The 13,034-nt window shown below is 38.4% G+C and overlaps 2 protein-coding genes across 10 annotated transcripts in view; one reads left to right on the top strand and one right to left on the bottom strand.

Annotated features, from left to right (window-relative positions):
* Positions 1-13,034, bottom strand: part of OSBPL6 (oxysterol binding protein like 6) — a 111,071-nt gene that overhangs the window by 86,545 nt on the left and 11,492 nt on the right. The window lies entirely within an intron of this gene.
* LOC134518163 (cytochrome c, somatic-like) overlaps positions 3,052-13,034 on the top strand; it is a 56,012-nt gene continuing 46,029 nt past the window's right edge. For all 3 annotated transcript variants that reach the window (XM_063340513.1, XM_063340512.1, XM_063340514.1), the window contains exon 1: positions 3,052-3,516. Coding sequence is in view for 1 of the 3 variants with exons in the window: in XM_063340514.1 (XP_063196584.1) it covers positions 3,503-3,516 (14 nt within the window). In the remaining 2 variants the exon portion in view is untranslated. The remainder of the gene's footprint in view (positions 3,517-13,034) is intronic.

Genomic DNA, 13,034 nt, shown 5'->3' with positions numbered 1-13,034 from the left:
TAATAGCTGCATATCTTCCCTACAGAACTGTATCTACTTAATTGTATTTTAATAGTGGAAGAATGTTGAGCTGGCTCTCTTTGACCTGTTGTTTCACCATAACAGGGGTAGTGGTTTGTGGATCTGCAAATAGCCAAACAGCACTTACCTGGGACTTGAAGAAAATGGTACAATACCATGCCAGGCATAATAATTAAAAAAAAAAAAAAAAAAAAGCCCTTTTCAACTTTTTTTTCCATGTTTGGAAAGGAAGAAGAAATAAAAGGCAGAAAAACTAGAGGAATGTGTGATGTTTTATAAGAGCTCCTTAATTCACATGTTTTAGTGTGCTTCCATATCAGAACAAATACAAGATTCATCATTTCATTTATAAAAGGAATCTTAGTGATTTCCTATCCAGCTAAGCTGGCACACCCATGTCAAATACCAGAGCTGTAATTCAAAACTCAGGAACAGTTGGAGCCCACCGGGTCACGTTTTAAAAGCAGACTGACAGCAACCAAATCTTACTCTTCACTAGCACTAGTTAGTTGTCTACCATATCCAGAAAGGCACTAGTGTTACCAATACAACCAATAAAAGCTTTCCCATCACAAAAGCCGCTATGAATACTGCCACTCTGCCTTGCCTGAAAGCCCCTGGAGAGGAGCCAGAGCTCAGGAACGCCGAGTTTGCAGCATTCTCCCTCCCAAAGCCAGTTAAGACAGAAGAGTGTGCATGACTCACTGCCCGCGCTCCACACTGCGGATACCGGGAATACTCTGCAGTGTCCTAAGCTCTACAGCCACACAGAAAAATTAGGATTTTTAGTCACAGTGACACAAACTATTCTAATTTGAAATATCTTGCTTATCCTGAAATAAGAATGGTTTAGGTTTTGACCATTTGCCCATCTCGTGGGCTGAACAAGCCACAAGAGCCACAATTATTACAGAAATGCTTTTGCTCTAATATACCACAACAGAATTAAAACTTTAATTCTGTAATATGAAAGACTGCAACCTAATTGAAATTAATTAATAAATGCTTTAAAACAGAAATGTTGACAAAACTTTAAAAAAGGGGAAAAACCCCATGACATACATATTGGGACATGCTGTCTTTCTGAACTATGGAGCAACAGGAACAGGGCGGCTCTCCAGGAATAAACTAGCACCATCAGAAATGCCAGCACTTCCCGAAAACCTGCAAGTATCACCTGACCATTACTATATAAATACCATTTCTATGCATGACAACTGTCATCATAGAACTTCAGGATAATTAATCTAAGTAGCATATTTTACACGTGAGACGAAGTAGCTGAGAGGTATTCTGGATGATTTGCATTCTTCAGAAAAAAGCAACTCTAGTATATCTTGGTGTACAAGATCACCTTAGAAAACTGCAAAAAAAAAAATATAAAATGTCTATGTATTAGTATAGCCAGGTTAAAGATATTACACAGGTGTGTATTTGTCACCAAAAGAGGGTCATTGAAATCAACACTGTCATTTAATGGGTCTCATTTCTTACTCCAAGAGATACATGGAAAAGACACAATTCCTTTTGTCACTGTGATCTACCACACAAAACAGACTGCTTCCTCATGAATGTACCACATACAAAGCAAACCCACCAAGGAGAAAACAGTGCCATTAAGTACTTGTTCATTGGAAGAAGCTGACATGCTTATGAAGATCGACAGTGCTGCAAAGCTGCTGCAACGCCACAGATGCTGCTTGCATTGCCTTTCTCGAACCAGAGGAGCCACTATCGGAGCCAGGACAAACAGAACACACAATGACCAAATACATCATCTTTCCACCTGCAATGCTACGAACCAAGTCTTTGAAGCCACACAAGAGATGAGGGTGCAGCAGTTCCACACTAAGGCAAAAATACGAATCACTTAAAGAGCACCCTCAAACTTGCCACACAAATAAAAAATATAAAAGAAAAAAAAAAAAGGTACCACATTCATGTACCACAATGTAAAACAGAATATTTTAAATCTCATAAGAAATGGTTTTCTCTTAGTATAGATAATCAAAGTGCTATTCTTCAACAGCTCATACCATGCTCATATCTGCTGATCAACTTTGTTGCATTATTCAGCCATTTGTCATTCAGAATTTGGAAAGAAACAAAGCATTTCCGTTTTCACTTTAAAGAGTTAAATCCTTCAGCACCAAGTTTGCCTGCAGTCTACCAACTGAACCACAAAGATATTAATACTGCATAAATATCTTCTTAGAGTAATAAACTAATACTCAAAATTATTTCAAAAGTAGATCAGCTGCAGTAGTGTGAGAATCCACAGCTGGCTCTTTAAAACAATTATTTTAACTAGAGTTTGTATTGCATATAATCCTCTTTGTTTTCTTCCTATTAGAATATAGGATTGGCATCATCCTGGAAACACAATGAGCTGAAACTATGACAAAATCTATTCTTTAATCCCGTGTATCATAAATTAATGCTACAACAATTAACAGCATGGTGTATCTTGGAAAACTGTCTGCTGTTTAAGCAAAGAAACCCAACCCTAGAGCAATAAAGATGATGCGTAGAAGATTCACCACTGGCCGTGGCACATCAGACTTCTGCATCACATTTTGGCCATCACAGTTAGTAAGTGTTATCAACAGAAATTCCGATATCGCCTTTCTTTTTCTCTCTCTTCCCACCATCTCACCAAACACATCTTCTCAGTGGGCTTTGCAACCTTTCCTTTCTCCAGCCTCAAAAATGCAAGGAAAAACATTTCTATGTAGACAATGTAAATAAAAACCTCACAAACAACATCACATTTAATAAGAGTTCACATAGTAAAATCATTTGCGACCTTTTTTTGCCTTGGAATTGACCCAGTCAACAGGACTATTACTGCAATTACAGCTTTTTAAGAGCGCTGTTGTTTCCCTCCTTGTTGCACACACTTAACATGCAGCACAGGTTTACACTAGTCACCAGCGCTCGTACTTAGTGCAATTTCCAAAGTCTTGGATTTCAGCCTGCTCTAAATTCAGAGATTTGGAGAAAGAAACGAAGCCCTGTTCTCAAGTTGAAGCTAACATGTTTATACTAGAAATAAAGTACGTATTTTCAAGCAGGACTATTGGAACAACTTGATTTGTGTTCAGTTTGTCGGGTTTTGCAGAAATAGGAAGACAACAGACTTTGCTGCAAGGTAGGTTGACCAGCACTGGGTTTGCTGGGGTTTTTCTCTCAATTGAGTCAGATCACGTTCCACCGTTGGTGCCAGCAGTCTGCCCACACCAGGAAGCGCCCTATTCCTCCTCCGCCACATTTCCGAAGAGATCCTGAATCATCAGTGATTTACAGAAGGCACAGGTCTGGTACCAAGCAGGAAGCACTGATGATCCTAATGGCAATGAGAACTTTCTCAAGAACCTGTGTACTTCCAGAGTTAATCTGATTACCAGACCCAGGATCAGGAGCAAGATTCTCCCTCTAGGTCAAACTGCCAGGGCTTATGGAGTGACAGCAGGAAAGGAGCATGGCATGTGACATGTGAGTATAAACACTTTGCTGGGGACATATCAGCACTTCCAAGTCACTGGACAATGGAAATAGTTTTGCTCTCCTGCTAATGCAATTTGCATTTTTATATCTGGGTTGTTGATACAATAGGATTTATGATGATAGGCATATTTCTGACTTCTGGCCCCAGCAGGTGCTTTTACAGACCTTCTTAACGCCCACTGCAGAACTGCATGTGATGCTGTAGGCGGAATTCAATAATTCAGGTGTTTTCTTCTGCTTCTGCACTTTTATGTTTCTAAATGGAGTTGGTATAAGCAAAGAGTAGAATTATTGCTTACAAAAATATAGTACAGATCAATTGGATTGTTGCAGGAACTGTAAGTGGAGGTTTTTCTCTTGTGTTATGTAGCAGGCCAAGCCAGACAACCATCATCTCTTCCTATACTCTTAATAATTCCCTAATGCAGATAGAAGTGCAGACCTCTTCTGAAAGTTGCTTGTAAAGAAATGGTACGTTGATTGGTTTGAAATATAAACACTCATTATGTGGTTATTAAAAAAAAAATTTGGAAGTATCAGTCCTAGAAGTGTATCTTGACCTGTACTGCACACAAAAACTCTGTAAATGGAATTCAGCTAGTACCTTTCGGTTGTGATGTGCATGCTAGGAAATATTCCATCTTATTTTGTTCTGTATCTGTACTACATCTGCTGCAGTAACAAAATTTTAAGAAATAGTAGGACTGTATCAGTGAAGTCAAGCGAGATGACTCATTACCAATAACCATATCTCTGAAGAGTTGAGTAAGACTGGGAGGGAGGGGGTGACTGTAAACTGACTTTAACATCACAGTGACTCACCAATCCACTTGACTTGCATAAGTATTTATAAAAAGGCACACCAATATATAAATACGGGCAAATAATTAAATAAAACAGCCCAGAGAGTCCCTTCCCAATCACATTAATAGCAGACATACAGAAAGTGTTTCAGGAATTCTATTTTAATCTAATAAAACTAATAATAATACATAGAGATCTCCTGGGAAATATGGGATCAGAAGCTGATTATGATCGGCTGCAGGAAGCCGATTACACAGGCTGCAGGAAAAGGAGATGAATTTAAGGGAAAAAAAGTTCTACAATTATAGAATGGTCATTTTCTTTTTTTGGAGGTGATTATGACAATTAGAAGTACTTTAAGCATTATCATGAATGTATTGTTTAAAAAACAAGGAATTCTAGATACGTCACTCAGAATTCGCTGAACAACCTATGAAATATACAGCTTTGCAAAGTACAAAGTAACCAATTTTTGTATTAAAGAGTGAATAAATATTTTCTTTTCTTTATTTTATATATTTTTAGTCAATAGACAAAAAAAAAAAAGAATCTTTATAAATACATACCAACCACGTTTGACTCCAACGTAGAAAGAAAAAATACTTCAGTAAAATTTATTCTATTCCATAAAGGTTAGGGAAATTAAGCTAGGTCTCTCTACTTATTATTTACAACATTCATACAATGATAGGAAGAATTTTATCTGCAACTATGCTGCAAAAATGTACTATATCATCCAAAAATCAAGAAAGAAAAAACTCTGTTTATATAAACAGAGATGCTTTATCCTGAGGACAGTGTACCCAAAAATGTAACCTTTTCATTTTAATTAGCTTTATATTAGAGACAAGAGTCAATTATTTTTGTTGGTTTTTAACAAGGGGGATCCTAAAATTAACCCCTAAATCTGTATTTAGCCTTGATTTAGACTTGAAGTTTAAATAAAACAAAAATTCCCACTAGCAGACTCAAAGCTTCTACAAGAAATCTGCTCAAATTCCTACAGCGGGGTGACTATTTTATATGCCTAGCTGCTGCAATTGCTTCAAGTTTATAAACATTTTAGCAAAAAGGGAACTCAAATCAAGTGCAGACTCTCTAAAAGAAAAAGACAGGTCCTTTGAAGTGGGATGCTCTGAAGACTGAATTTAGAGGGACAGGAGAGGACAACCTGTATCGGTACTTTTATGTAGCCGGTTCATTATGTTCTGCTACTTTGGTAATTGATGTTTGTATAAGAAGCAGACCAGACAATCAGAACTTCACCTTGCTATCAAAACATCACACAATAACATGAAGAGATATTGGTCAGATTATAATATAAATAGGACGTGAACAGAAGTGGACCCCATAAAAGTATCAAATAAATTCATGTCGACTATTAGGCAGTCCAGGAAGGGAAATAAGTTTGGCTGTAGTTAGTGTTAGAGCTCTTAACTTATAAACCAGTACACCACGATTTCTAAACCCAATTCCACAGGCATGAATCCTCTGTAGTAATTGTGACTGTTGGCAGTAGAAGCTACATTAAAAGTAGGTGACAGAGCAGAGTGCTACAATGACCAGCAAAAATTAGATTTTAACACATTAGGACACGCATCAACATAACAGATTTTGTTGATCCCAGCAAAACATCCTACTGCAGAAAAAAAAACAACTTAAATATGACATCATCCATAATTAAATCACATAGCAGAAAAGCAGTTAAAGGAGAACACAAACGCTTCTGGACTAACAAGGAGTGTCTTTTTGTAAGAATTGAAGAAACCAGCACCTAAGTGGCAGAATAAACTGACTCTTAATGAGACCTCAGGTAACAAACAAACAAATACATACACCTCTCTGGAAAAAACACTGAAAGAAGATATTTGTTATTTGACATTTAGTTTGTTGTTGTAGTTCTCTTCTCATGGCTTAGCTTTTCTTTTCAAAGACTTACATGTATTATAACTCTTTACTGGCTAAAGAAAACAGTCAAGATCTAACCCTCTCAATTGCTCTGAATTTATTATAAAGCTCAAATGCTTGGAACAGATGGAACAAATACTTCGTACGGCACAGGAGCTATCCAAGAACTCACAGACTACACGTGTACAAACCAAGGAGAATTAGGTGGGTTGACAGCAGGCAAGTAGCTGCAGCGTCCCACGATGGATGTAGCGACGTGAGGGTGAGCCCTTTGTCTGGACGGGTGCCAAGGCCTCCCCGCAGTTATCCTAGCTGTAAAGAGGTAGCTCTTCATGCAAGCCGAGAAGAAAAAAGGCAGACAGATGTGATACTACCCATATTGCTCCCTTGTGTGCTGTTGGCTGCAAAATACAAGTGTGCCTTAACCACACAAGGCCAATAAGCCACCTGCACCCAGAAGGCAGGTTTTGTATTAGGGAAACAAACCCAAGTATCAAAGCATCAATAAGTCTGTTCGTTTCTTTTTCATTTAAAACAAGAAAAAACAAACAAACAAACAAACAAAAAACCCATAACAACCAAAAAGAAAACCAAACCCTGAAACACAGATTTTTCAAAGACAAAAAACTGTACCTCTCATGAAGAAATAGTTTTAACATAAGAGTTACTAAATGCTTAAAACAAGACGTTTCCCATTTTTATCCCTTTTTGCTGCTCCTTCAGCATTTCCCATGTTTTCTCCTTCTTTCCTTTTCTAAACAGCTTTATTCTGTTTAAATGCTTCTTCCACATTGACACTCTTTTCTGTTTTTTCCATTGCTTTGTTCCTCCACCCGAAACACAGAGCATCCCCACCTCTCTTTCCCACAGGACTCCTTTCCTTGCTTATGTTGCTTTTTAATGTGGGTTGGTTTTTTTTCCTACTCCTCTGTTTACTCTGTGCCTTTGCTTATTTCCCACCACTTCAGCAGAAAAGAATCCAAGCAAAGATAAAAAGCAAATGGGAAGCAACAACATTCCTTCGCTACTCCACTGTTTTGCCCGTGGAAGCCTGCCACTTCTGTCAGAACGGTCCAACTGGCATCACAGCAATCCCTGTGGTATTTGACAAGGATGTTATGTTGCTCAGGCAACCATTCCTAATTGTCTTTTGGGATGCTGAGCAAACAAGATGAGTTTTTTTTTCGCTGGTCTGTATGAAGGTCACACTAGGACGGTGGCAGCGAGCACAGGTTACTGCTAGAGCGAGGGAGGCACTGAAAAAAAAAAATCGGATGAGGCAGCCCTGTATGCAATAACACGTCAATCACATACAAACCCCAACCTAATCTGCCACCGCAGTCATGTCAGATAATGTGTACAACAGTTGTCCTACAAGACTACAACAACTACTATGCCAGAGACATGAATGTTATTCTAGACTCATGCTGAAAGCAAATCGGAATGTTTCTCCTGGCTTGAAAAATTAAATATATTTAAAAAGGCTATTTATATATAACAGCATCCTACAAGAAATAGATTGTCAGCAACAGTTTGGCAGGGCACTATTAACATCTTTCAGAGATTGGGAAGAAAAATTTTCAGAAAGTAAATCTCCACTGAAACAAATAAAGGCAGAAGCTTTAAGAGCAGAAGCTATTGCCTCGAAGTTCCTCCAGAAGGTTCATCTCAGTATATGAATATTTTGCATCTTAAAAGAAACACACCATATGCTGGGATGGCTTTTCTTAACTAGAAAAGTCTGCCTTATATTTTTGGAACAGCCAAGTTTTTCCTTGGGCATGTTTATTGACGTGTTTCCTAAACCTCAAATCCTTAACTGAAAAAATAACCTACTTTGGCTGTATCAATAGTGGATTTTTTTTTTTTAATTCAGAGACCAAAAGGAGGAAGAAAGGAGAAATTTCAAGTTAACTTGGGGGGAAAAGTCCATTTCAACATCAAGACACACCAAAGTGATCACTTTATTGCAAACGTATTCAAATGAATTCAACTTTTCCTTTTGTGGAAAGTATTTGCTAAATTTTATCCAAAATCACTAGCAAAGGTACAAAACTGCAACTTTTTTTTCAGACCATAGTGAACCGATAAACTGCACTTCCTAATCTAACAGAATCAAAAATCCTCTTCTGTGGACCCGAGTCCTGCCTCTCCATTTCCTCTCTGGCCCACAGGAGGTACGGAGCCACCTCCAGTTTTCATCGCCCCTGGAGAGCCCTGTGACAGATGCCATGCAGAAACTTACAGTGGATCCTTTAAGACCCTGTCAGAAAGATGGAAAATAACCCAAATTTTTATTTTTAATTGTGTTTACTCATTTGTCACTGTAGTCTCTGCCCAGTGACACACAAAGGTTTCTCCAGCCTACGCTAACCAGCCCACGTTACTGGATGCTATGTCTATCTTCCCTGAGCTTCTTCAAACCTACATGCATCGTAGCACACTGTAATAAGCACACATACATACACATTTGAGGTCTAGGAATTGATTGGACTGACTAGGGAGGAAAAGATGCATCTTGAGTGATCTGAGACACCTCCCAGTGCGACAGCAACCGGGGAAGGGCCGGTAAAAGCAGCACGTTGTGGTCCCTGCTGGGAGTTACTGCCACAGGCAGGACACAGGGCTCAGCAGACCTAACCTGTCACAGCCCTCCTGTGCTCATCTTTCACGTGGCGGAAAGGAAAAAAGGGAACAAATACATTTTCCAAGTCATTAGCAGTACTTTTCTAAGGATGCTGCCTTAACTATAACCTTTTTTTTCCCCCCCCATGGATCACCCCAGTTCCCAAAACCTGAGAATAGCTCCCACTAATCAGAGTAAGAGATATATATAACTTTGCAGTTTCCGGTGGACTTATTTAGCCACAACTGGTCAGAAAACTCCATTACAGTGTTTGTTTATCTAGATTTGCAAGTACTTGCAACTATTTTTGACCAAAAAACTTTCTTGGCCTCTATCACCCAGAATGGGTGCTTCTTTCTTACAAGTGTTTTACATTTTCAGACATTTTTCCCTGTCCAAGGAAAGCACTCCAGTTCTCTAACATAAGAAAGCAGATGTTACCACTGAGAACACTTGAACAAGACCATATGAGAGGCCCAGGTCACAGATATCTGACTATCAAGATGTTCTGCATCCTAAAACGCCACCACTAGCACTTAATACACCGACAAGGTCAGTGATACCCTGACATTATCACTCAGGGGCTTTCAACTCTCATAAAACGTACTCAGAGGCATTGTCAATTTCACAATGATGGTTTAACGTACATAATATAAATAGATATGAAAAGACATTCTTATTTAAGCCTGGAAGAAGAGACAACAGCAGCCATATTTCTCTATTATAAATTATTATGCATTCTGAAATGTAAATAAAACAAGTGACAGTGGTAGACTGTATTCAGGAGATAAATAACAGGAAAATGAAAGAAAGACTTGTCCTTACAACTACTACTATTGACAGTGTGTTAATTTTCTGAGGAACTATGTGAGTAAATGATGAGTTAAAACATTCCTTGCACTGTTTGGTGTCATGAGGAAAAAAAACTAAAACAACTTAATGTGTTTTCAATTCTGAGCTGATTTTTGGAAGACAGTTTTGCTTGTACAGCTATTTATGTGCAGGCCTTGGAGTTTACAGCACACACAGCCCTTCATCTATTTCAGCGGGGCTCCAGGAGGACACTGCTTAAGGGCTTCAAATCGCAGGGCAGAGATATTACAGATTCACAGACTCTTGCTGCACTTGCATATCCACACCAATTTGCAATAAAACAAATAATTTTTAAGGACCTGGTACTATACGTAGAAGTAGGAGGATAAGAGGATACCCAAAATAAATAATCAATAAATACACAGCATAATCTAGAAAACAATTTTAAAAGCCATATTTTTTTCATATCAAAGATTATAAGCTGAAATTTCATACAGTGCACTAGCACCAAAATCAACAGCGTTCTCTGGACATTCTGTCCTCATGGTCTCCTTTACTTAGATTAAAGGGTGACCTAAATTATCGCTGCGTTAAAGATAACACAAAGACCTCCAGCAGTAGGCAGCTGAACATAAATCTGGTTGTTTCAATTACTGTTGTCATGACTTCTCAGAAGGAAGAAACACAATATTCACCCGCAATTCTATTAGGACTGATTCTCAACCTGAAGAGGAGGCATTTACTACTGTTAGGTAATAATACACTCATGCTCAGGACAGACACCAAATCTTTTCTTTCATGGTGACACCAGATCTCCGCCTTGTATCATTAAACCCCCCAGTTGCCAGAATCCCATCCACACCTCCACCCCTGCGGTTAGCAACCACATAAGATTTTATCTGCGGTCTCGGCCAGAGCCAAGAAGATGCGCTGGCTATCACAGACTCTGATCAAACGGGCTTCATTAAGTATTCCTCCACTCGCTGCTCGATGACTTTGACAAATCAGGGAGCACTGAGAGCTGACAGCTTCTTATTCTCACATGAGATGCTGATAAATTTGGATTTTCCAGGGCAAGATTCAAAAAAATATGGACAGGATTGTTACGATAAATTTGCATGAATAAAGCTGGTGACCAAAATACAAGGGGAGTCACCCATGTTTATGAAACAGAACAGCTGCGTACCACTGCTGAAGCAGAAAAATGGAATAGAGGCGTTCACTTCATGTTTTGCTGGTCATGAAGACCTAAACAGTTTGCATTGGAAATTGCAACTCAAGTCATCAGGTCTTTCTGAACTTCTAATGCCATACAACCCACGTTTTGAAGTTCAGCATCTCCTTTTTAAGCTTCTCTGACTGTTGTCTACTGATTTCATAGCTACTGAGAAAGCTCCTAACATTATCTCACAGCAACCTCTAGGCATAAGAGTAGTCCTGAAAAGTATACTGCATGCAAGAGTAATGCCTAAAGTATAAATGATAAAGTGCTACTGTATTAAAAACCATAAAAGATGCAGCAAAAATAGAAATACAGATAAAATTTCTCCCTCTGCTCCTTGTTACCGTTCACAAATTATAAACTCAAGGTTTTATGCAGGGCAACTCAGTATTTGTAAATTCACGAGAATAACTGTTGGACTGCATTGACTCAAGTCATCCATCACCTAGACAGTAAAAATATATTGTGATACATTTACTTATACATAAACATTATCTCAAAAAAAATATTATGTATTATCGGTCATAATAGTGTCATTTTTACAAATAAATATACCTCCGGAAATTTACACCAGAGGACTGAATTACAGAGAAGCATCCAAGTCCTACTCAAAAGCGAGACCTAGTCAGTGTTTTTCAACTGAAACTTTTCATTAACGTGTATATTGCCACTGAACTAACACAGATACTCAACTTAGCTATTTTTAATTTTTTTTAAAAAAAAAAAAAACACTTTAGGACTATTTCATACCCCAACACCATAAAATATTTTGTTAACCTCAACATTTACGTTATCTCAATATCAACTTTCAAGTTACAAATTTTTTTTCTTCCTTTGGAGGAGAGAGCACTCCAACTGTAAGGACAACAGTAATTTTCTTAAGTAACTCATTTTATTTTTGCAACATTTCTTAGTCCTTGACAATAGCTGGTAAGTCAGCGCGTAGCCAAGTATGTGTCAGCAACCTCAGCCAAGATGCCCAGAGCCATTTACACAGCAGAGAAACTCCCCTGCTGTACGCAATACCTGTTCCAAAATTAATCAACATCAGAAAATAGCAGTAAAATAATTCTTGAAAGACTACCAAGTGAATACGCTAGGGAAGAAAAAAGGACTTGTAAGGTTAATTGTATTAATGCTACATAGTGACACCTAACAAATAAGTGTTTTGGGACAGCTTCCCAACTATAAAAATTCCAAAAGGCAGATTAACAAGGAGAGAGAGGGGGAAAAAAAAAGCACTTGAGATACTCAGTTCACAATTGCAGTGTTCTGGAAAGAAAATCTCACGTTCATTCTTTTTTTCTCTGATTTTTAACAAGCATTCTGAGGCAGGAAAATTGCGTCTATTCTACCAAGCAGGGCTTCACCCATGCATTTGGGAAAGTTGGGAAATAGACTTCCCTCATTTTTTTAATATTTTTTTTTTAAATCTCCCTCCATCTATGCAGGGCACTGGTCTCCAGTTCTACACCACTCCAGTCAGACCCTCAGCAAGACAGTATGTAACTGTGACAAATGTCTGCTATGAGTTTGAAGTCTGCCTTCCATTCATTTCAAATATTTATGTTTTAGTCTTTCAAACTATTTGTAAAAAGTCATATTCTCTCCTACATCTAGTAATAGCACTGGAAATGGTTTGCTTAATTTTGACTTTCTGCCATTTACATGGCATTTACATTTACAAATGCCCTTTGTGCATTTCTCTTTAACACTGACTTTGCCTCTTACAGCTAGATAGTTTAATAACAAAGATAGGAAAATAGAGGTTTGTGCACAGAAAGAACTGGAACATGGTGCTAAATGTACTGAAGTGTGTAAAATGTTAATTACAGTGAAAAATACTGAAATACGTTGCTCAGCTTGCTGCAAGATTGCTAACCAAAGTACCTACAAACCTCTGCAGCTCTATGAGCATCATTGAAGCCGTTGCCTGAAGCGGCGGACACCCAGCTGCCCAGCCTGCGCTGGTGTTGCAGGTGAACACGGGACGCAGGTTTGTAAGCTCATTAAGAAGTCTCCGTTGCAATCTGCAATCGGGCATAACCCGAAGGGGATAATATTCTGTCTCTGCTTAAAGTTTCTGACCCTGCGTTCTGAGCCCATTTGCTAAATCGTGTTCTCCTCATGCCC

Source organism: Chroicocephalus ridibundus, chromosome 7, assembly GCF_963924245.1.
Source record: "Chroicocephalus ridibundus chromosome 7, bChrRid1.1, whole genome shotgun sequence".
Taxonomy (NCBI): domain Eukaryota; kingdom Metazoa; phylum Chordata; class Aves; order Charadriiformes; family Laridae; genus Chroicocephalus; species Chroicocephalus ridibundus.
The sequence above is the reverse complement of the archived record's forward strand: the minus strand, read 5'-3'. Positions and strand labels throughout refer to the sequence as shown.